Raw genomic sequence first — 26,117 nt, 5'->3', positions numbered from 1 at the left:
GTGTTACTCAGCAATCAAAAGGAATGAAATCTTGCCATTTGCAACTATGTGGATGGAACTAGAGGGTATTATGCTAAGTGAAATTAGTCAGTCAGAGAAAGATAAAAATCGTATGACTTCAGTCATATGAGGAGTTTAAGAGACAAAACAGATTAACATAAAGGAAGGGAAACAAAAATAATATAAAAACAGGGAGGGGGACAAAACGGATGAGACTCATAAATATGGAGAACAAACGGAGGGTTACTGGAGGGGTTGTGAGAGGGGGGATGGGCTAAATGGGTAAGGGGCACTAAGGAATCTACTCCTGAAATCATTGTTGCACTATATGCTAATTTGGATGTAAATTTTAAAAAATAAAATTAAAAAAAAAGAATAAAGTGAGAGGAATTAATCTACCTGATGACAAGACTTACTATATATATGTGTGTGTGTGTGTATGTATGTGTGTGTGTGTGTACGTGTGTGTGTGTGTGTGTGTGTATGTGTGTGTGTATGTTTATATAGCTACAGTAATCATGGTACAATGCAGAGGGATAGATACATAGATCAATGGAACAAAATAAATGCAGAAATAGGGGGACCTGGGTGGTTCAGTCGGTTAAGTGGCCGACTCTTGGTTTTGGCTCAGGTCATGAACTCGCGGTTTGTGAGTTTGAGCCCCACATCTAGTTCTGTGCTGACAGTGCAGAGCCTGCTTGGGATTCTCTCTCCCTCTTTCTCTGTCCCTAAACAGCACTCTGTGTCTCTCTCAAAATAAATAAACTTAAAAAAAATAAATCCAGAAATAGACCCACACACTCAACTGATTCTTAATAAAGGTGCTCAAAGCAATTCAATGGAGAAAGGATAGCCTTCTCAACAAATGAAATGGAACAACTGAACATCCACAGACAAAACAAAATGAAACTCAACCAAAACCTCTTATCACATACAAAAATTAATTCAAAGTGGATTATGGATTTAGATGTGAAACACTGATACTACAAACTTTGAAAAGAAAATATGAGAGAAAACCTTTGTGACCTGGGGTTAAGCAGACTTCTTAAAGAGTTATACCAGAAGTGTACTCCACAAAAGAAAAAAATTGACAAATTGGACTTCATTAAAATTAAACATTTCTGTTCTTCAAAGATAGTGTCAAAAGACTGAGACAACACAGACTGGGAGAAAAATCTTTGTCAATCATACATCTAACATGATCCATTCATCTACTGATGGGTACTTTAGGTTGCTTCCATACCTTGGCTATTGTAAACAACACTGCAGGAAACACAGGGGTCCATGTGTCTTTTCAAATTAGTGTTTTCATTTTCTTTGGGTAAATACCCAGCAGTGGAATTACTGGATTCTATGGTATTTCTATTTTTAACTTTTCGAAAAACCTCCTTACTGTTTTCCACAGTGGTTGCACCAATTAAATTCCCACTAACACTGCATGAGCGTTCTTTTCTCTCCACATCTTTGCCAACACTCAGTTATAAATAAGTCACAGGGATAAAAAGTATAGCATCGGGAATACAGTCAATAATATTTAATAACGTTCTACGATGAGAGGTGGTGACTACACACTTATCATGGTGAGCACTGTGTAATGTATAGAATTGAGTCACTATGTTATAAACCTGAAACTAACAGAACATGTCAACTATACTTCAAAAAAATTTTGGTTTTATTTTTAAAAATGCAAATTTTAAAAGTCTTACATTTAATAAAGAGCAAGTACCTAAATATATATAAAGAGCCCTCAAAACTCATTAATAAGAAAACAGAACAATTAAAACTGGGGCAAAGAAATGAATAGATACCTCAACAAAGAAAATATATGGATGGCACGTAAGCATATGAAAAGATGTTTAACATCAACAGCCATTAGGGAAAGGCAAAATAAAACCTCAGTGAAATTAAAGAATGACTAAAATGAAAAAAAGAAAAAAAACAGTGATCATACTAAATACTAAAGAGATCATTCATATATTGCTTGTGAATGCAAAATGGTACAGACACACTGGAAAAGAGTTTGGCAGTTTCTTACAAACCTAAACATATGTTTACCATCATCCTCTTGGGCATTTATCCCTGGGAAATGAAAATACAAAACCTAAAACCCTGTACACAAATGTTCACAGCAGCTTTATTTACAATACAAAATACGGGAAACCTGTCTTTCAATGAGTGAATGGTTGAACAAACTGTGGCACAATGGAACACTACTCAGCAATTTGGAGAAATGAACTACTGATACATACAACAATTAAAAGAGATCTCAAGGGAAATAAGCTTAGTGAAAAAAGTCAATCTCAAAAAGTGCTATTTTTTATGTTAACATGCTCAAATGTCCAAACTATAAAGATGAAGAATAGATAAGAGGTTGCCAAGGGACAAGACAGTGGTAGGTGCATGTAGGGGGATGCAGATACAAAGAGGTAGCATTGGGGAGTTTTCTGGTAGTAATAGAACAGTAGTGGCTACATGACGGCATAAAACTGCATGGGACTGTACATACACACACAATATAGATTTTTTTAAGTGCAAACTGAATAAGGTCTGAAACCTAGTTAATGGTAATGTACCAAACCAATTTCCTGATTTTGATAATGAACTAAAGTTATGTAAGATGTCACCACTGGCAGAAGCTGAGTGAAGGGTACACAAGGCTCTGTACTATTTTTGTAATTTCTTGAATCTAAAATTATTTCAAAAAAATCACAATATATTTATTAGCAAAGAGCAACTTACAAAATAATTCTTTGTAAAAACGGCAATTCTTATAAAAATAAATTTTTAAAAACTATGTGTAATTTATTAAACATGCTTTGTGTAAGTACAGAAAAAAAAGCATGGAAGAAAAAAAAGCATGGAAAAGATATATAAGGATATATGCTAAAATGGTTACCTCTGTTTTACTGTCAAACTATGGCAGATGGGGTTAGGAGGGTAGGCAGAAGCTTTAATTTTTAAATTTTATATATTTCCATATTGTTTGACCTTTTATAAAAAATAAATTTTTTTTACCTTTTAAAAAAGAGGTCCATCTGACAAGAATGTGAATGCTAGGTTAATAAGTCTAGAGGCTGGAACGTTAGCCAGGTAACTATTTGCTGTTATACTCCAGGCAAAATACAATGAGGGCTTTACTGATATATTGGAAGTTGGAGAATTCTTCAAGGGAAAGAATTAAAAATAACCCTGAGGTTTCTAGGTGCAGCTACTGGTTGACACTAGTGCCCCCATTAAACCCAGACTGGAAATAGTGAAGGACTGAGTTGAATAAAGGATGAAGGGAGAACAGCTAGAATAGAGAAGGATAGAAGAACGTTCAGTGTGAGGGATGTCTGAAGTTCCACTGGGACATCCAAGTGGAAATGTTCAGCAGGGGGATGGGTACACAGACCTTCACTCAGAAAAAAACTGAGATTTATCAGGAAAGAGGTGGCTGTTGAAGTTAGAGGAACAGGCAGAGGAACATTCAGCAAAGGAGATGGTAAAGGAATGATCTAACAGGTAGGAGGAATATAAAGGCTAAAAGTTGTGAAGTCAATGATTATAATACACGGGGTGCCTGGGTGGCTCAGTTGGTTAAGTGTCCGATTTCGGCTCACATCATGATCTTGCAGTTCACGAGTTTGAGCCCCACGTCGGGCTCTGTGCTGACAGCTTGGAGCCTGGAGCCTGCTTCAGATTCTGTGTCTCCCTCTCTCTCTGCCTCTCCCCCGCTCGTACTGTCTCTCTCTCAATCTCTCTCAAAAATAAATAAAACATTTTTAAAAAGTTACGAAGCCAATGATTATATTACAGTTTCAAGAAAGGAATGATCAGTGATGTCCAATACTGGGGTGATGCCAAGAAAACGACTAAAAAGTGCCAGCTGTATCTGGCAATCATGTGATCCTATTCACTTGGTATGTTGGACAGGCAGAAGCCAGGTTAAGGCTAAATGAGGCATGAATGGTAGGTAAAGAAAAGGAGAGAAACGTTACGTACTCATTAAAAAAAAGTGATCATGCTACACAACATGGATGAACCTTGATGAAATAAGCCAGACACAAAAAGGCAAGTATTCTATGTACTGATTTACCTTACATGAAGTACCTGGAAGAGGCAAATTCACAGACAGAAAGTAGAACAGAAGTTGCCAAGGGCTGAGGGAAGGGGAGAACAGGATTATTGTTTAATGGATAGAGTTTCTGTTTGGGATGATGAAAAAGTTCTGGAAACGGGTAGCAGTGATGGTTGCACGACATTTTGAACATACTTAATGCCACTGAACTGTACATCTAAAAATGGTTTAAAAGGCAAGATTTTTATGTTGTGTACATTTTACCACAATAAAAACAAAAACAAAAACCAAAAACAAAACTGAAGTCTGGCTGTGAAGAAGAGGAAGAGCAAGAAAGGCAGCAAGAGGCTGAAGCAGGGTTGAGAGTGATTTTATTCTCTTCAATGATGTGAGAGACTTAACCTTCACATAGGAATATTTATATCTTGCCCCAATCTAAGGAAGGTCATTGACAGATAAAAAAGAACCTTTTTATTTATTACTGGCCAAACTTTACAGAGTAGTCTCATAGGACAGACTTAGAAACTAGTATATGGAAATATAAATACTAAGCATTGTATTAACCTATGAATAATACTGAATCATCTACTCATATTTGAACTGACTGAAAACTTCAGAATTAATAAGCAGTTAGGGGAAAAACAGCATATGTACAGTAGCAGCAAAACTTTTAAATTGCCTAGGAATAAACTTAACAACAACAAAAAGATGCTCAATAGCAACAAAAACTATAAAATATACGTGTGGGAATAAATTAAAGATACCTAGAAATTATCCAAAGAAAACTAGAAGCCTTTGTTGAGGGAGTAAAAAGAATGTGAATAAATGAAGAAACAGAAATGTAGTATTATAAAGATACACACGCTCTCCAACTTAATCCATACATTAAATAAGATTTCAATACTATTTATTTACTTGGGGTCAAGTTAGAATCTAACAAAAATTATCTTGGAGTTTCTTTAATAATTGAGCCAAGAAAGACAAGGAATTTAAAATTATAAAGTCTGAGTGATGATCACAGTGATACTATCTGGTGTAATAGTGCAGATTAGACAAACAAATAAAAGACAATAGAAAATCTCCAAATAGGTTCAAGAATACATAAGAATTCAGCATATGATAAAGGTATCATTTAGTAGGAAAGGATAGACTATTCCATAAATAGAACTTAGGACCCTTTGGCTAATCATTTGGAAGAGAAAGTAAGTTAGATATTTACCTTATACCATAGAATCTATTTTTTTAAGTCAATAAACATTCAAAAATTTAAAATATGATATGTATTAGAAGAGAATACAGTTGGGTATCTTAGGGGTAGTGGAGATCTTTTAAACAAGTATACCAAAGATAAAAATCCTAAAGGAAAAGACTGAAAAATATAACTACATAAAAATGAAGTTTCTCATTTTCTCTGGGTACATACCTAGTAGTGGAATTACTGGATCATATGATAATTCTATTTTCATTTTTTGAGGAAACCCCATTACTGTTTCCACAATGACTGCACCAATTTGCATTCCCACCAACAGTGCATGAAGGTTCCTTTTCCTCCGTATCCTCACCAACACACTTGATATTTTTTATGTTTTTGATTTTAGATATTCTGACATGTGTAAGGTGATATTTCATTGTGGTTTTGATTTGCATTTCCATCAGGGAAACATCAGGTTTAGTAATGTCTTTTCATGTGTCTATTGACCCCAAAGAAAATGAAAACACGAATTTGAAAAGATACATGCACCCCTATGTTTATTGCAGCATTATTTAGAATAGCCAAGATATGGAAGCAACCCAAGTGTCCATCCATAGGTAGATAAATGAGACGGTAGTATATAGATACAATGGAATAGTATTCAGCCCTCGAAAAGAGTGAAATCCTGCCATTTGAAACGACATGGACGGCACTAGAGAGTATAATGCTAAGGCAAACAAGTCAGTCAGGGAAAGACAAACACCACATGATTTCACTCATATGTGGAATTTAAGAAACAAAAGAACAAAGAAAAAAGACACAAACAGACTCTTAAATACGGAGAGCAAACTGGTGGTCGCCAGAGGAGAGGGGTTTGGGGATGGAGTGATGGGGATTACAGAGCACACTTATCTTGATAAGCCCTAAGAATGTATGGAACTGTTTGAATCATATTGTATACCTGAAACTAATATAACACTGTATATTAATTACACATCAATTTAAAAAAGTAAGTTACTCTATGTCAGAAAACACCACAAACAAAATTAAAAGACCTTCCAGATGGAAGAACTGCTAGTGGCCTGCTATGAAACTACTGTTTTCAAACACTGACCAACAGGAAGTGTGGGACTATGATCGCTGGGAGAAGCGAAATAAAGGAGGTGGGCTCTATAATTGGCCGTGGCTTTCTACTTTCTACCCACGCAAGACACAGCAGTCTCACAAGGCGACAGAGACGAATATTGGTTTCTGAGGCGAAGACAGCTGGAAATTGCAGGGTAGAACCAGAGAGGAGGGAGCTCCACAGAAAAATAAGTTAAGATCTGCAAAGAGGCTCCCTTGAGTCTTTGGCTGAATACTAACCTCCACATGTATAGGATGAGATTCCACAAAGGGTCCTATAAACAGAACTATCAGAGCTCACACAGGGTTGGGAGTTAAACAAAAGTAGAAAGAAAACCTTCCCAGGTGTTTGTGGGTTTTTTTTGTTTTTGTTTTTTGTAAAGTTATCTTATATCTTATCTAGGTTGTAGGGTCCCACTGAGCATTCTAAAACTTCAGGGTCTCAGGTTTTAGGACACAGGATCTACTTATCCTAGGCCTACCCTGAAGATGGCTTCTCATCAGAGTTGATTTTTGGTTTGGAGAGCACTAGAGGAGTAACTTGCTAGGAAATTCTTTGGGAAAAGAAATATCATGAATAGCTTGGCATCACCTACTGGAACAGACTAGGCAGTTCACTTCAAATTCAACCGAACACTAAGTACTAACACCTCTATCAACAACTTAGGACCTTACAGTTTTATACAAGTTTGGGTTGTGTTTCTCAGAAGGGATTTCTTTTTTTTAATGTTTATTTTTGAGAGAGAACGTGCATGTGTACATGTGTGCATGCAAGTGGGGGAGGGGCAGAGAGAGGAAGACACAGAATCCGAAGCAGGATCCAGGCTCCGAGCTGTCAGCACAGAGCCCGACACAGGGCCCGAACTCATGAGCTGTGAAATTATGACCTGAGTCAAAATTGGACGCTCAACCGGCTAAGCCTCCCAGGTGCCCCCAGAAGGGATTTCTTGATCTACATGCCCCTCTTCTTTCACAGACATGGAGTGCTGTATGCCTTCTGAGACTACCACAAATAGCTCCAATCCCAAGTTTTGGGTTTCCCTGATTATTAATACTCTTTTCAAATATTACTTGAACAGAAAGAGAGGCTCTGAGGTTGATTCAGTACCTACATGGCACGTGGAAGGCCTAAGGGCTTAATCTCTATTATTAGGGTGTAGTCCATCACCACTGCTTAACTACTAGACAGTCCTCTGACATGTCCTGTACCCTTCCAGGTGCGGTTTTATATGTAGTGTTACTTGTCCCCTAATAACCCTAACCTCAACGTGGCTATATACCTTATATACACATATTACACACACACACACACGATAATATAGGATAAGGTGATAAAGTTATATAAAATGCTACAAAAATATGCTTATATGTAGTGTGATATTATGCGTGAAGGATCTGAATGGAAAGAGTCAAGATAATGTTAACTAGATATACCATTCTACTAACCGTGGTGAGTAAATTTTTTAGGGAATAGACCCTCATGGACTCTATTACTATTAATTAAAAACAGAAGCATGTTGAAATCATACCAAACCAACAAAATTTTAAATAAAAGTATTATTTGGTGTATGGTACCTGATAGTAGGAAACACCTCGTAAGTGGTCTTCAACTAGATGACTGATGTCCTTTTAGTACAAAAGATGTCGCATTTTGTATCACATGACACCACTAACCCTCACAGCCCTACTCGGAAGATTCTTATACTCTTATCCATTGGTTTCAGAGGGGGAAAAGTCAGCCTTCTAGACTGTTCACTACTGCTGCCAAATCCTTATTTACTCCCCCATGGGAAAAAAAATCTCCCCTATTTTCAGACTTGTTCTCTACTATGCCAGAGGTTGAAAACCAGCTGTCTTGGAGCCAGACTTGGCCTACAAATAGATGTTTTTGTTTGGCCCAGAGAATTTTTTAAAACAATTTTAAATTATTTGCAAATACATAAAAATTGGGAAATGTCGCACACAAAAATCCACATTTTCAGCTTCTCTTGAAAAATTAAGATTACCTAGCAACATTGTATTATATGCTCATTTCCTTAGGACAACAATCAAATGAAGTACATGCCTCTTTAGATGGAATATGTACTCTTTTAGTTCACTACAATCCACACCTGGCCTACTGCACTCATTTACATTACTTGCCTGACCCCTGCAGGCCACCTGAGTTTGAGAGCTCTACTCACCATCACAAACTCACTCACATTCACCAAGGACCTACACACCTGGCAGCAGAGTCTTCCTCTTGGCTTCAAATCCTTCCCCATCATGGTAGGTTACTCTAATGTCCTCATGTACTATCCATCCAAAATCCTCGTAAATTTCATGCCAAAGGTTTGCACCTCCACTCTAGCCAAACATATCCAAGGCTATACACAGAATGCTATCTTTACTGAAAACAGATTCACTTCTGAAAGTTTCAATTCCAATATCCCACTTTCTTATCACAGCCTTTTATCTGTCCAGTTTTTTTATTCTCTCTGACCTCAAGGAAATTTATAAGCTCATTAATTCCTATTTCCCAATCTATCAAGACTCTCTTGGCTTTAGTTTCCTCCCTCATCAGCTCCCGTGCTTTAAAAAATAAGGTAATTGAGCCTGGGTGGCTCGGTTGGTTGGGCATCCAACTTGGTTCCAGCTCAGGGCATTATCTCACCGTTTCGTGGGTTTGGGCCCCACATCGGGCTCTGTGCTGGCAGTGCAGAGCCAGCTTGGGATTCTCTCTCTCTCTCTCTGTTCCTCCCCCACCAAAATAAATAAACTTAAAAATTAGAAAAAATAAAAAATAAGGTAACATGTATATAATATGGTATATCTCCCTTCATCAGTAATTGTACTTGAAGATAGATGTAGGGGGAGGATATAAAATAATTTGATAAGAAATGTGAATGAAACATGTGAAAACAGATAAGTCAAATGCAAAATCTGATTAACTTTTAAAGATAAAACATAATAAATCTGCTGCTATAAAGGGTCTTCTGGTGACAAAGTTTGAGAAGCTCGAACTTCAACTTTTTTTTTCCTTGCTGACACCTTTACTTCCCAATCTTTCCAACATATCTAGAAAAAAAAATCTGAATCCTGAATCAAATCTATCATCTGCCTTCCCAGTTCCCCAACAATTACACAACTGTGCCAACTGCTGCTACTATAAAAATGAATGGTCTCCAACATCAGCTGGACCCTTGAAGGCTCCTCAACAGTTCTAAAATGTCCCTAGTCAGCTACTTTTCAAGTTTCCTACAACAGATGATTCAAACCCTTATCAACACTTCTCTTCAAATTCCTTCTCCCATCACTTCACCCACTGTCAGCAGACGACCCTGTTTCCTACTTAGTAGAAAAAATAAGAGGCTACTGGGCAGAAACTTTCTCAATGTGTATCTTCCCACCTTCTATAAGGACCTCCTGTCATATCCTTAATTTTCTTTTTTTTTCACCTATACAAAGGTCCCTCGTCCAAATGTTTTCATCCCCTTCCACATACTGATTACAGTCTTCCCTCTTCCCTTCATAGGCAAATTTCTGTTTCTATTTCCTCACTTTCCATTCATTCATATCCTCTGCAGTCTGGCTTTGATTCTACCACCTCACTGAAACAACTCTTCTAACAATCACCCTCTTTGGTCTTCTCTGTAGCACCTGACCTGTTGGCCATTCTCCTCCTTCCTCCTCTTGGGTTTCCAGGTCTTTACTCTCTTCTGTTTTCCCTTCTTTGATTCTGGCCACTCCCCAGTATTCTCTACCTGATCCCTTAAAAGCTGGAACTTGTCAAGTCTCTTCTCCTCCTACATTTTCCCTCAACTAAACAATGGCTCTTAACTTTTCTGGGTCACATACAACTTTAGTAATCTGATAAAACTATGGTCTTTCTACCTGGAAAAAAAATACAACCATATTTTACCTACAGCATCAGAGGGGTTCAAGGAATATACTGCAGTCCCTATTTGAGCTCCATCTACTTATACTTTCATATGCCGCTCTGAAAAAATATCCATATTTACAGTAATGACTTCCCTCCTGAGCTTCAGACATGTATATAGCTAACTACTACTAAGTCTTCACTTGGATGCTCTTCCTCAATACAACACACCCCAAACTGAACTCGACCACTTTTTCTCCCAAACCGCTCCTCCTTTATTTCCTATATTAAGTCACTGGCACCACCAGTTACCCAGGTCAGAATTCTAGATGTCATCTGATTTATCCAACCTTCCAAAAGTGGAATTTTTTTTTTATTACAAAGTATTGTGTGCTCAATTACAAAAATTCAAACATCTGTGACACCTGGGTGGTTCAGTCAGTTAAGCATCTGACTTCGGTTCAGGTCATGATCTCATAGTTCGTGAATTCTAGCCTCGCATCAGTCTCTGCACAAGTACAGAGCCTGCTTGGGATTCTCTCTCTCCCCACCTCTTTCTCTGCCTCTCTCTGACTTGTGCGCATGCTCGCGCTCTCTCTGGATAAATAAACTCTAAAAAAACAAAAAACAAAAAACTTCAAACATCTAAGCACAAACAAGCACAAAGTAAAAATTATCCTCCATCTCTCCCTTTAGTAATTCTATTCTTTTTTTTAAATGTTTTTCGCTATTTTTATTTACGTTTGAGAGAGAGACAGAGCGTAAACGGGGAGGACAGAGAGAAAGGGAGACACAGACAAAGCAGGCTCCAGGCTCTGAGCTGTCAGCACAGAGCCTGACACAGGGCTCAAATCCACGGACCATGAGATCACGAACTGAGCCGAAGTCGGACGCTTAACCGACTGAGCCACCCAGGCACCCCTAGTAATTCTATTCTATGGCAACAAACAAGCTAAATAGTGACTGATTCCTTTAGATGAGTATGTGTTCTCCGGTTCATTGGTTGCTTTTGAGCCCATTTCATTCATACTTATCTCGCCTTTATAAGATCTGAATTTGCAACCTCTTCTGTATATACTGTCAAGTTACCTATTTTTCAATAATACATCTTGAATACATTTTCATATCAGCATATACAAATATACCTTATTAGCTAATCTACCATTTTGATAGCTAAACAGTACTCCACCATATACAGGTACCATCATTTACTTCACTGATTTCCTACTGTTAGAAAATCAAAGAGCTCCCATGTTTTTGCAATTACAGTTGACTCTTGAACACAGGGGTTAGAGGTGCCTATATCCTGTGCAATCAAAAATCTGCTTATAACTTCGGACTCCCCAAAGACTTAACTACTGATGACTGAAAAACTTACTGATAACATTAACAGTTGAGTAACATATGCTTTGTATGTCATATGTATTATATAATGTATTCTTACAATAAAGTAAGCTGCAGAAAAGACAATGCTACTAAGAAAATCATAAGGGTATTATGCTAAGTGAATCAGTCAGAGAAGACAGGTATCACCTGATTTCATTCATATGTGGACTTTGAGAAACTTAACAGATGAACACAGGAGAAGGGAAGGAAAAATAAGATAAAAAGAGAGAGGGAGGCAAACCATAAGAGACCCTTAAAGAGAACAAACTGAGGGTTGATGCGGGTGGGGAAAATGGGTGACGGGCATTGAGGGCACTTGTTGGTATGAGCACTGGGTGTCTTATGTAACAGATGAATCACTGGGTTCTACTCCTGAAACCATGACTACACTGTATGTTAACTTGGGAATAAATTTTTAAAAATCATAAGGAAAATACATTTAGAATACTCTACTGTAAAAAAATCTGTGTATAAGTGAACCTGCACAGTTCAAATTGATGTTGTTCAAGGGTCAACTGGATGATGTTGCAATTATAAATATATGTGTATCTATACACATGCCTTTGCAAACCTGTGTGTGGAGCATTCCCTAGAGGTGAAACTGATCAAAGGCGATGAACATTTACAGTCCTTTAAAAAGTTTGTATCCATTTCTGTTTTCACCCAAGAGCAAATGAGCACTTGGCAACATCCTGAATTCTCCCTGCCCTTTACCCAACATCCCCAACTTCCAACCACTTATGAAGATATCAATTCTACCTCCACAATATCTCTACAATCTGTCCCCACCTTTCCATTCTTATGGCTACTTATCATGGCTCAAGCCCTCAATATTTTTAACTTGGACTATTGTCAACAGTTTCTCTATGGGTCTCTATATCTAATTCCCCTCCTATCTGTTCTTTAGATAGCTTCTAGAGTGATCTTGCTAAAATACCTGCTATGATCCTCTTTCCTTTTTAAAGGCTTAATGTGACACACTAGGCCTTTTGTGATTTGGCCCCATCTATCTTGAAAAACTCCTCTCTTACCACCAAAAGTAGCTCCTAGTCTTTACCCTAGCCAAACTCAACTATTTGCACTTCTCTATCCAAGGCACTCTCACCTACTTTTCTGTTTGTGCTCTCTTCCTGGAACTTCTTCCCCACCCTTCTCTACCTGACTATTCGGCTTGGCACAGGAGGAGAGGTGCTGAATATTTAATTAGCTACTATAATCATCATCCCTGAAAATTCAAAAACCTCTAGGAAGAGTTTCCTGCCTTTTCATACTAGTAGAAAACTTGGAAAACATACAAAAGATGAAAACAAAGAAAATCCTAATCCTACATCTCAGAAATAACCACTATTAACACATTTGATGTGTTTCCTTCCAGTTTTTCCTATATATATGCACTTTTTTAAAAGTGTAACTGAGATGAAATAAGTTTTGTGCTCTGCTTTTCTCACTTAACATTGTAAGCACTTTTGTCTTTAATTTCTTTTAAAAAAGAGTTCTCGGGGCGCCTGGGTGGCGCAGTCGGTTAAGCGTCCGACTTCAGCCAGGTCACGATCTCGCAGTCCCTGAGTTCGAGCCCCGCGTCGGGCTCTGGGCTGATGGCTCAGAGCCTGGAGCCTGTTTCCGATTCTGTGTCTCCCTCTCTCTCTGCCCCTCCCCCGTTCATGCTCTGTCTCTCTCTGTCCCAAAAATAAATAAAAACGTTGAAAAAAAAATAAAATAAAAAAATAAAAAAATAAAAAAGAGTTCTCAATCTTTATATAATAACCCATCATACTGATGGCACGATAACTAATCATTCCCTCTACATTAACCATTCAGGTTATTTCTCTTTAATATAAATAACATGATCAGGAATATCTTTGTCTACAGCTCTGATTAGGGCAGGTTGTTATACCATGTTGTGTATGCCATGCATGTGCATTAAACACTTACATGCATTATTTTACTTAACCCTCTCAACAGCCCTCTGAGGAAGGTACCATTATTATTCCCATTTTACAGATGGGAAAGCAAAGGCTAAGTTACTTACCCAAAGTCACACTGCTATTAAATGGTGGGACCAATATTCAAACTCAAGCATACTTGATTATAAAGTCTGCTCTCTTAATTATTTTTTAGTCTCTAAATGCTGCCAAAGAGCTTTCCAGAAATGTCTTACAAGCTTATACTGCCAACAGCAGTATGTGAGGGTACCCGCCTCACTAGCATTGAATACTTGCATTAAACAAAATTGAGGGGTGCCTGGGTGGCTCAGATGGAGTTGGTTGAGTGTCCCACTCTCGATTTCAGCTCAGGTTATGACCTCACAGTTTGAGATCCAGCCCCATGTCGGTCTCTGTGCTGACAGTGCAGAGCCTGCTTGAGATTCTCTCTCTCTCTGTCTCTCTGCCTCTCCCCTGCTCATGTGCACATGCTCTCTCTCTCAAAACAAATAACTAAACAAACATTAAAAAAAAATTGAGTTAATTGAATAGGTGGAAAAAAGATACCTCCTTCTGTTTCAATTTGTATTTCTTTGATTACTGGGTGCAACTGAATATTCATGTTCATTAGCTATTTAATGTCAGTGTTCTGTGATCTGTCCATCTGCCCTCTGTTCATTTGTCACTTAGCATCTTCTGGGTTTTTCTTTTTGCCTTACATAAACTCCTTTTAAAATCTGCCTTATATCTTAAGCTAGCCATCATCAAGGCCACAGAGGCTTTCTAGAACACTCTTGCTTACCACTTATTACAATCATTTTTAGACATCTGTGAACCTAAACGCTTCTTTTTTACCAGAATTATGGCTGATGAGCTTTAAGTGTTTTTAGAAGACAATAATGGAGAGATAACTAACCTGACAAAAGGCATTTCCACTCCGATTTCCAATGAGCACAAGGGAGAAAGCTGATTCTTTTAAACCAACCCAGATGGAACAAAAATGGAAGGATCATGTCCTACCACTTCGTTTAATAATATATATACAGGTTCTGGTCAAGTATAGCTCTCTGAACTCACCCTGTTCTCTCATTCCTCCCTGGTATTGAACATTCTCTTCTCTATGCCCATTTTCTCATCTCTCTGGTTGTCCCTTCCTTCGACCTCCCGCCTTCAATTCTCTGTCCCTCCTATCTAGCAAATGTACAGCCACACTAGTTAGGCTGCTGAATACTGCTGCAGCAAAGTCACACAGTCATGTGGATTTTTCAGTTCAAACCTCAGTATGCTAGGTAATTCTCTCAAACACCCTTAGCTTCCTCTTCTTTTTTGCTTAAGGAGTTACAGGAGATCATCATTTCACTGCTTAATTCTTCAATGTCTTTCCATTTAAGGTAAAGTAAAATCTCTTTAGGGGCACCTCGGTGGCTCAGTCGGTTCAGCATCTGACTCTTGGTTTCGGCTCAGGTCATGATCTCACAGTTTGTGAGTTCAAGCCCTACATCTGGCTCTGTGCTGGCAACATGGAGCCTGCTTGGGATTCTCTCTCTGTCCTTCTCTCTCTGCCCCTCCCCTGCTCTCTCTGTCTCTCAAAAATAAATAAATAAAAACTTAAAAAAAAAATTTCTTAAGTGTGACATATGGCACACACAAGGCTCTCTAGGATTTGATTCCTAGAGACTTCTACATAAAACCAGTCATTCACCAACATGCACAGGTGACTGCAACCTCAACAATTTGTCTCTTAAGCCCATTTAATATAATTTCAGGCCTCTGTGTCTTTACATACTACTGTTCTCTGCCTGGAATGTTTTCTCCCCCACATTCTTAGCTTAGTGAACTCTACTGATCCTTTAGAAATCAGCTTAAGAAAACTCTTTTCCAGAAAGTTTCCTCTAATCATACTCTTGGTGTAGATATCCTGTCTGTGTCCCTTTGGCACTCTGTGCATACATCTAGCATAATATTTAGCTTCTATAAATTTTCTTTTTTGTTGCCCCAATTAAACTCTAATCAATGTGGGGGCAGGAATCATGCCTAAGTTGATTTTATATTTGTGGCATCTATCAGTGCCAGCACACATTAGGTGCTTAATCAATGTTTACTTAACAAGCAAGTCATTTGAAAATCTTTATTAGCTTATCTATGAAGCCTTTTCTAACCCTTAGGCAAAGGTGTTCGTTTTGCTCCTCTAGTGTGCTTTGTAGTCTTTCTAATATAGACCTCATCGACCTGCATTTTAACAGTCTCCATCACTTGGATTGTCTTTCCTACCAGATTAGGTAGTCAGCACAGAAGTAAGTGACTAGCGGGCCCCCGGGTGGCTCAGTTGGTTGAGCGTCCAACTTCAGCTCAGGTCACCATCTTGAAGTTTGTGGGTTTGAGCCCCGCGTTGGGCTCTGTGCTGACAGCTCGGAGCCTGGCGCCTGATTCAGATTGTGTCTCCTTCTCTCTCTGCCCCTCCCCCATTTGTAGTCTGTGTCTCTCTCAAAAATAAATAAATGTTAAAAAAATTAATAAAGAAAAAGAAGTAACTAGCTTGACATATATTATCAGGTCATGTACTGACCAAAAACTCTATGCTCTAAGGAAGCTCACTATGGCCTCCAGTCATACATTTCCTTAAGCTCCATCTAAGGGCCTGGGGCATAGGTGAATTTTCCTATCTCTTGGAAAGCAGTGATGACTCAAAGCCCAAAGTAATATCCTTTTAATTTTTATTCTCTTTTCATGTTTCTGTGCTTTCCAAAGTTTAAAAATAAATGTACCTTGCTTTTTCATTAAAAGTTATTAGCAGACTTTATAAAACACATTGAAATATGTGCCTGCTTAAAAAAAAAAAGGAGAGTAAGTCAGTTGACTAAGTCTGCTATCACTGTTCAAGGCTAATTAATTGTTCATACAATTAAATTTTAATAATGCTAACTAAAACTGGATGGATAGATAGATGGAAAGAAATTTAAAAAAGGACAAATACCCACCATTATACTTAACACTGTTGGCCAGAATAAGGTTGACATCATCGAGAAAGCTTTCCCGACTCTGGTACTTATGCTTGGAGATATTCTGTGATTAAAAGAACCAGGGACTCAGATTCATGTACAAAGTTACTTGATTCTAAAAACACATTTTAGATCAAATCACTCACCTTACGTATAGTCTCTAAATCCATTGGACTGACAATCACTTTGTAATAATCTGGAACAAACTTCTTATTAACTGGGTGATGAAATGGCCAAGACTAGAAAACACAAAGCATAAAAAATGAAATGGAAACCATTCTTTATACCAGAGACTCTCAACCTTCATTGGGTCACACATTTGCCTAACGCTCCAACAAAAGCTATGAACCACTTTTCCCAGGAAGACACACATTCACACAAAACTCCGTATATAATTTAAGGGGTTCTTGGATTTCTTTAAGGATTACTATGCCCTGATAGTGTAAGAGCTTTTGTTCTATACTCACAGTTAAAACTTCTTATTCCCTACTCCCCTCCAGAAGTTTTATAGCATTATCACATATATAACATGTGCCCACATCACAAAAGGAGATTGAGTTCAGAACTCCTAAGGGAGAATCATTACCAAATGATTCTCATACAGTCAACGTGGTAGCCCTGCCATAAAGTTGCAAAAGACAAAACAAACAAACACAAGACAATAAACAGTGGATAATTAATAAACTGTCATTTGTCAACAAGCACCTTTCAATTCAAAGACTCCCATTAGCTGGCATCCTGATTTCTCTCCAGGGCTATTTGGGAGCTTTCAAATACTGAATGTCAGCAACAGGAAGAGAAAATCTCTCTATACCTGCAGATTCCTGGCCTCTGATTTTAATGATAAAGCACTCATACAGCAAAAAGTTCAGTTTTTTAAATTATACGCCAGTTTGAATTTATAAACACTACCTTGCAGACTCCCCAACATACATAAACATGCACATCCTCCTGTCCCTTCTCTTCTGTACTATCTTCACAATATTTAGCACAGAGACCACTTACATCTGGAACTGCCATCATCTTCTGGGTGACAATGTTATCCAGAATGAAAGAAAATGCCACTTGGTCATCATCATCCAGCAAGGGGTTGATAGCTTTCTCTAAACGAGCCAATTTGTCTTCTTTCTGATATGAAACAAAGCAAAGGAAAAACAGGTTTCCTTGAGGTATAATCACCACAGAAAATTATGGATAATTTATGGTTCAGTCGCCTACTGCCCTTGCCCAAAAAAACCTAACTTTATTTTATTTATTTACTTATTTATTTATTTAATATAATTTATTGTCAAACTGGCTTCCATACAACACCCAGTGCTCATCCCAACAGGTGCCCTCCTCAATGCCCATCACCCACTTTCCCCTCCCCCCACCCCCCATCAACCCTCAGTTTGTTCTCTGTATTTAAGAGTTTCTTAAGGTTTGCCTCCCTCCCTCTCTGTTTGTAACTATTTTTTTTCCCTTCTCTTCCCGATGGTCTTCTGTTAAGTTTCTCAAAAAGTCTAACTTTAAACTGTCAAGTTCAATTCCAGGCAGAAATTTCAGATAAGAGAAATGATATTCTACTAAGAGGATCAAAAGGGATGTACTAATCGATCCTTTAGGTATTCTATCATCTATTCTTATAGATTACCAAAATATACATCCCTGGGAATTGATAGCCTAGTTCCCACAACAAAAACACTTTCACCAAGTTAGGTTTTACTATCACATTGTTTTTGCTGTAAAACTGTTGCTGAAAACACTGGACATATTGCTGATTAGTGACTTTTACGTAAGGGGAGCTAATCCAATAAATTCATTTCAGACTATACTGGGAATAAGTGTGTGTTCCAATTGCTCCACATCCTCATCAACACTTATTACTATCAGTTTTTTAAATTATTTTTTAGTCTTTTCAAAGCTTAGCCTTTCTGGTGGACATGTAATAGTATCTAATCCTAGTTTAAATTTGCATTTTCCCAATGATCGATCAATTTGGGAATCTTTCCGTGTTTATCAGCCGTCTGATTATCCTCTTTTATGAAATGTCTACTTCAGTATTAAGATCATAATCATACTTCCATTTTTGTAAGCTTATAAAGGTACCATTTGGGGGGGGGTAAAAAATGGAATATAGATAATCTCTTAAAAATTAAAGGTCCTCTCTGCCAAAACACAGTCTCTTAGCTCTGACTTCTTGGGAATTTACTTTCCTTGGCCCTTTCTAAAGTTATGTGGGTTCTAAATTTCAATCCTAGCTATACTACTTAATAACCATAATGCCCAGGGCAAGTAATTTCCTTCTATGGATCTCAGTTTCTCCATCTACAAAAAAAAGGGATTATATGATTTCTAACGTCCCTTCTTCTCTAACATACTAAAGATCTACTACTCTCACATTTCTCTACTCTTCCTTCTATTACATTCCCTCCTTCCTCAACCCTGCTTACTAGCCACCTTCAAATTCCACTGCTTTTCTCTCATTTTAAATATCTTACCTCTTTGAGTTTTTCATCACAGAGATCCAGCATGGATTGAGAGATCTGAGTCAATGAGTGCTTCGGACCTAAATGTATAGAGGAACAATAAGAGATGAGACCATTAAAAATGGGAGGCAAGAGCTGCCAATACCACTCGAGACTTTTAACACATTTACTTAAAACACCTAATGTGTGCCAGGCACCAGCCTAGCTACTAGGTTATACAGATATAGCAGTCTTATCGCCATTTTTTCAGCGCTAACACATGGCAGATACACAGCATGGATGAATAAACTAATTTTAACTTCCCTATTTACATATATCCAACAGCACTATTATAGATACCACTGCCTTTAATACCTTGAAAATGATACAGTGGATGGGAAATGATAATTTGTTTAAGGATAGCTGAGGAGATCAATGTATGATTTACGATCTTTCCATACTTAGCATATAAAATTTGTGATTGTAATTTTTGTTTACAGAACTCATGGTTTGTGATGTCCTCCCAACATATGGCTAATCCAAAGCCTTTGTCATAAAAGACTCTCCATCCCATCTGAGACTATTTACCTTCCCTGAAATCCATAACAGCAGCTTCAGAAAATCCTTGAACTATTTCTTCCACTCCCCACTTATGGCTGCCCTGATTCACGCTCGTTATAGAGACAGTCAAGACATTTTCATCTAGAATAATTTGGACTGCTTCCTTTCAAGTACCCTTTGCTGATCTTCCTCTGTCTATTCTTTTACGTAAGTGTTCCTCCACAGACCCTAAACCTCAACTCTAGTCTCAACTAATTAATTTAGCATTCATTCGTTTATTCATCCAACAAATGATTAATGATGGTGTGTGATGTGGTCAGTGATGGGAATGAAGGGAAAATAAGACACAGTTCCTACCTTAGTTCTTAGGTCAAATGACATAAAAATAAATAATTGCCAAGACAGAGTATGAGTGCTTGAAGTATCTATGCATGAAATGATAAAACATCTGGAAATACAGACTAAATAAACAGGGATCGGCCATATGAGAGTAATTGTTGAACTAGATGAATAGGTGTGCTGAGGTTTATTCTCTCTCTACTTCTGTATACTTCTGTGTATATGTACATGTATACCTACAGAGAAATAGAAACCTGAGTGTAAGTGCAAATAGAGAAATACATTGGTTGCTATGAAATATGGTAGGCTTGCATATGAGACGGGTTGTAAGTTGTTTTACAATTAAATCTGCATACTGGGAAGCAGGGAAGGCTTGCTGTGACTGACATGAGTCCTGTCATTAATGAAGAGTAGAGGTCCATCAGACAGACAACAGGGTAGACAGACATTCCGGAGAGAAGAAAAAGTGTACAAAAGTATAAAGTAAGCAAATTAATAGAAACATGAAGCAACACAGTTCACAAGAACCACAAGTAGTTTGGTAAAACTGCAATACAGGTATGTGTGGAGGAGAAATAGGAAATGGAACTTGGAAGGGGCCATATTATAGAGGTCTCATAGGTGATAGAAAGACACTAAGGATTTTATACTGGAAAATAATTTTTCAAATTTGTGTTTTAGAAAAAAAATACCCTTATCAATAATGTGAAGAACTGGGGTGCCTGGGTGGCTCAGTAGGTTGAGCAGCCGACTCTTGACTTCAGTTCAGGTCATGACCTCATAATTTGTGAGATGGAGCCCCGTGTCCGGTTCTGCATGGACAGCACAGAGCCTGCTTGAGATTCTCTCTGCTTCTCTCTCCGCCCTTTACCTGTTTGCTCTCCCTCTCTCAAACATTTAAAAAAACAGCATGAGGGGCGCCTGGGTGGCGCAGTCGGTTAAGTGTCCGACTTCAGCCAGGTCACGATCTCACAGTCCGTGAGTTCGAGCCCCGCGTCAGGCTCTGGGCTGATGGCTCAGAGCCTGGAGCCTGTTTCCGATTCTGTGTCTCCCTCTCTCTCTACCCCTCCCCCGTTCATGCTCTGTCTCTCTCTGTCCCAAAAATAAATAAACGTTGGAAAAAAAAAAAATAAATAAATAAATAAATAAAATAAAAAAACAGCATGAAAAATTAAGACAAGCAACAAAAGGAAAGTCTGGAAGCTGTTGCAAGGGGTTGAATAAGAAATGACAAGGGCTTCAACTAAGATAGGAGTAACAGAGACTGAAAGGAAGGGGATGTATTCCAGCAAACCATCGAGGATACAATTTATAGGATTTAGTGATCTAGGAGTGTGGGGAAGAGAGGGTAGAACCAACAATGACCATCATTTCTAGATTGTACAACTAGAAGGATGGTAATATCAACGAACACTGGGTGTTATACATAGGGGATGAATCACTAGAATCTACTCCTGAAATCATTATTGCACTATATGCTAACTTGGATGTAAATTAAAAATAAATAAACTTTAAGAAAGGATGATATAATATCATCAATCTAAATAAAGCAATCAGATAAAGAGTTGCCAGTAGGGCACTGAAAAATGGACATGTCTGGCAGGCAACTGGAAAATGAGTATGGAACTCAGAAGAGAGGTATGGGCTGGAGACAGTGATATCAGTGGATATATGGTGGTTGAAGTCACGGGAATGAAAAAGATGGGAAGTAATTAGAGAAAATACTCCCGGAAAAGAGAGAAGAGAGTATCAAGGAGCAACAAGTGACCAATAGTGCCAAATACACTAAAGTTCAAGAAAGATTTCTAAGCACATGCAAAGATGCTTAACATCAAAGACAAAGACTGTGTGATCTCACTTTATGTGTAGAATCTTAAAAACACTCATAGGGGTGCCTGGGTGGCTCAGTTAGTTAAGTGTCCAACTCTTGATTTCAGTTCAGGTCATGATCTCACAGTTTTGTGAGTTCGAGCCCCATGTCTGGCTTTGTGCTGACGTGCAGTGCAGAGCCTGCTTGGAATTCTCTGTCTCCCTCTCTCTCTGCCCCTCCCCCACTCGTGCTGTCTCTGTCCCTCTCAAAATAAATAAATAAATAAGCTTAAAAAATTTTTTTAAACTCATAAAAAGGAAATGAGACTTGTGGCTACCAGAGGCAGGGGGTAGAGGATAGGGACATTGGAGGAAGGCAGTCCAAAGGTACAAAGTTCCCATCGTAAGAGAAATAAGCACTAGGGATGTAATGTACAGCATGATGACTACATGACAGTTAACGCTGCTGTATGATATACAGTAAAACTGTTGAGAGTTAATCCTAAGAGTTTTCATCACAAGGAAGAACTTTTTTTTTTTTGCTTTTTACTGTATCTATATGAGATGACAGATGCTTACTAAACTTATTGCAGTAAACCTTTCACACTACGTTAAGTCAAACCATTATGCCATACACCTTAAACTTACACAGTGCTATATGTCAATTCTATCTCAGTAAAATGGGGGGGGAAGATGTTCAATGTCATTAGTCATTATGGAGATATGGATCAAAACCACAATACCACTTCACATTCACCAAGATGGCTAGAATAAAAAAGATGAACAATAACAAGTGGTGACAAGGATGTGGAGAAATCATAACCCTTAAACACTGCTGACGGGGTTATAAAATGCTCCAGTTGCTCTGGAAAACTATTTGATTGTTTCTCAGAAAGTTTTTTTTTTTTAAAGCTTATTTATTTTGAGAGAGAGAGAACATGTGAGCAGGAGAGTGAGAGAGAGAGAGGGCTGTCAGCACGTGCTGTCAGCATGGAGCCTAGTGTGGGGCTCGATCTCATGAACCATGAGATCATGACCTGAGCCGGAATCAAGCACTGGACACTTTGACTGAGCCACCCAGGTGCTCCAAGTTTTTTTTAAACTTTTTTTTTTTTTTTAAGAGAAAGAGCCCACAAGTGGGGCGGGGGAGAAGGGCAGAAAGGGAGGGAGAGGGAGACGGAGAGGGAGAAGAAGAAAGAGAGAGAGAATCTCAAGCAGCCTCCACACTCAGCATGAAGCCCAACATGGGGCTCGATCCCACATCCCTGGGATCATGACCTGAGCAGAAATCAAGAGTCAGATGCTCAACCAACTGAGCCACCCAGGCGCCCCATCAAAAAGTTAAACATAGAGCTTCCATGTGTTACCAGCAATTCAACTCCTAGATATATATCTAGGAGAAATGAAAACAAATGTGTACACAAAAGCTTGTACACAAATGTTCACGGCAGCATTTTTTGTACTAATCAGAAAGTGTAAATAATGCATATGTCTACAAACTGATGAACAAATTTTTAAAATGGGGTATATCTATACAATGGAACATTAGGTGATGATAAAAAGGGATGAAGTACTGATACATGCTACCACGTGGGTAATACACATTAAAACTGATCCCTTTAAATGCGTGAATTGGGAGCTCCTGAGTAGCTCAGTTGATTGAGCATCTGACTTTGGCTCAGGTCATAATCTCACGGTTTATGAGTTCGAGCCCTGCATCGGGCTCTCAACTGTTCGGCTCAGAGCCTACTTCAGATCCTCTGTCCCCCTCCCTCTCTGCCCCTCTCCCCACTCACACGCATGTCCTCTCAAAAATAAGTAAATATTTAAAAATAAATAAATAAGTAAATGCGTAGATTGTATAGTACGTGAATTATGTCTCTATAAAGTTGTTTAAGTAAACAGGCATTTCTGGAATGTGGCCACTTGATCCAGCAATTGGGAGGTTACTGGTACTTCTGTGGAAGGCAACTTCAGGGTTGTAAGGTGTGAACAGGAAGTGAATAAATAGAGAAGAGTATATGAAACACAGTGGTTAAAAGCATAGGCTCTGAGGCGCCTAGGTGGCTCAGTTGGTTAAGCATCCGACTCTTGGTTTCAGCTCAGGTCACGGTCTCACTGTTCATGAGATTGAGCCCCACACTGGGCTCTGTGCTGATAGCGCAGAGCCTACTTGGGATTCTTTCTCTCCCTCACACTCTGCCCCTTCCTCTCTCTCTCTCTCTCTCTCAAAAATAAATAAATAACCTTAAAAAAAAAAAAAAAAAGAGCATAGGCTCTGGAGTTATATATACCTGGATTCACATCTCTGCCACTTTTTAGCAGTGTGACCACCTTAGTAAAGTTATTTAAACGCTACAGGTTTATCTTATCTGTTTATCCATAAAAATAAAGATTATAATAGTACCCATTTCAGAGATTTCTTAAGGTGAAATAAAACAACGCAAGTTAAACACTTGGAGCCACTGGTAATACTGCTACTACTATGATTATCAGCAACAGGTTTGAGGAAGAAAGAGAATTGAGCTGGGGGGGGGTAATGTAAGGCTATGAAAAAATCTTTACTTCTAATTTTTTTACTAACATCTCCACCTAAATGACCCACAGGTACTTCAGCTCTGTATTTTCAAAGTCGACTCTTACACCTTTCCATTCCTATTTCAATTTGATTTTTCTTTTCTTTTTTTTTAGAGAGAGATAGAGTGAGGGAGAGGGACAGAGAGGGAGAGAGAGAATCTTAAGCAGGCTCCATGCTCAATGCAGAGCCCAACACAGGGCTCGATCCCACGACCCTAGGATCATGACCCAAGCAGAAATCGAGAGTCGAACATTGAACCAACCGAGCCACCCCCAATTTGACTGTCTTTAAGTATTTATCCTTATAATTTGAATGACAGTTGGGCCTAACCAATGTATTCTTCCCTTGTGCATGTCCAGCACTCTGCCAGAGAATATAAAGATGAGTAAGACATAGTCTCTCCAGGAGGTCACAAAGTGGTGGGAGATTTGGATATATAAATAACTACATACAACATAGTAAGTCATAAAAGTTGATTTAATTGTGCTGGGGAGCACGGAGGATCAAAAAATGGTATTTTGGGCACTCTGCATAAGTCTCCATGAAGAGATGATATGAATTGGTCTGGAAAATATGAATGGAAATTTATCACCAAAAGGGAAGAAAGGGCATTCCAGACAGGGCACAGACTGTGCAAGAGGCATGAAGAAATGGCAACAGGATATTTAGTGAAATGTGGCAGGAATCTCTAGTAGGTGTGGGAGCCAGGCATTGGACAGGAGACTAGATAAACGGGTCAGGCCTGCTTGTGAAAGGTCACAGAATCTAGGTACTTCTATTGTCCCATGTTTACAGATGACAATACTGAGGAGGCTGTGAGAGGCTGTCTAGGGTAACTTGTCTAAGAACTTGTCTAAAGTAACTTAATTAGTAAGTGGCAGAGCCACGACTCATTCTCTGGCTATACTCTTAATCCCCACGCTTATATACATGAATCTGTGCTCAAGGATCCAACTGGAGACCAGAAACCTTTATCTCCCCTATATGCAGAAGCTGTACTGTTTTCCCTCTTTTAAGACTCAGCAGATTTCTTTCTCCTTCCCTTTCCAGCTTTTGAGCAAAGAGAACAGATAATAGCCCCTATTAACAAATCTGTAGATCAAATCAAAGACTCACAACAAACATGGTCACAGGGACACACATTGCAGATTCCATCCACACTGTCTCTCCTTTCCACTTAATTAGGCCCACTTCTTCCTGCCACTAATCTCCATGCAATTGTTTCATTTCAAAAGATAGACTCCAAATTCTCCAGAGGATATATTCAAAAGTGGGACTAAAAAGAAGCAATGATAAATGACAAAAATGTGCACTAATTTTCTTGACCCCAAAATGCATAATACACTGTAGATCATTTCAGTCAGTCCAAGCTAGTCTGAATTTAGGACTAGTAAGGTGACTAGGTCACTGAAAGGTGACCTTTGCAGTCAAGGAACAGATGATTCTTACCATTGTAGGTTGCACTGTTTTTCACAATTAGCTCCAAATGTTCTCTGAACTCTTCCCGAGATGGGTAGAGGCGTTTACGTACATTTTCACGGAGTGTCTGTAAATCCATTGGTCGAGTGATGATTTTATAGTAGTCCTTTACAACCTTTGCATTGACTGGAGTGTGAAAAGGGTAGGTCTGTGCCAACAAGAAATAGCATTATCCGTGAGCAAAGAGCACTTGCCAGAGCCAATTCCTGAAGACTCACATTTTACCTATCTACCTCGCCATCAACTCTTAAAGGTATCTTTCTAGATGAAGCAGGTAGGTGTCTGTTTCCTCTACTAAACTATTAAATAAACCCAAAAAACCAAAAAACTACATCTGAAAGAATTAGAGGAGTTCCTGGCC

At 38.6% G+C, this 26,117-nt stretch overlaps 1 protein-coding gene across 14 annotated transcripts in view; it reads right to left on the bottom strand.

Annotated features, from left to right (window-relative positions):
* The window catches only part of TAF1 (TATA-box binding protein associated factor 1), an 85,701-nt gene that overhangs the window by 24,312 nt on the left and 35,272 nt on the right, over nucleotides 1–26,117 (bottom strand). For all 14 annotated transcript variants that reach the window (XR_006711037.1, XR_006711038.1, XM_045472319.1 and 11 more), the window contains exons 28-32: nucleotides 25,727–25,904; nucleotides 19,024–19,091; nucleotides 17,549–17,671; nucleotides 16,690–16,782; nucleotides 16,523–16,607 (exon numbers count right to left, since the gene is read on the bottom strand). Coding sequence is in view for 12 of the 14 variants with exons in the window: in XM_045472319.1 (XP_045328275.1) it covers nucleotides 16,523–16,607; nucleotides 16,690–16,782; nucleotides 17,549–17,671; nucleotides 19,024–19,091; nucleotides 25,727–25,904 (547 nt within the window). In the remaining 2 variants the exon portion in view is untranslated. The remainder of the gene's footprint in view (nucleotides 1–16,522; nucleotides 16,608–16,689; nucleotides 16,783–17,548; nucleotides 17,672–19,023; nucleotides 19,092–25,726; nucleotides 25,905–26,117) is intronic.

This window comes from Leopardus geoffroyi, chromosome X, assembly GCF_018350155.1.
Source record: "Leopardus geoffroyi isolate Oge1 chromosome X, O.geoffroyi_Oge1_pat1.0, whole genome shotgun sequence".
NCBI lineage: Eukaryota > Metazoa > Chordata > Mammalia > Carnivora > Felidae > Leopardus > Leopardus geoffroyi.
The sequence above is the reverse complement of the archived record's forward strand: the minus strand, read 5'-3'. Positions and strand labels throughout refer to the sequence as shown.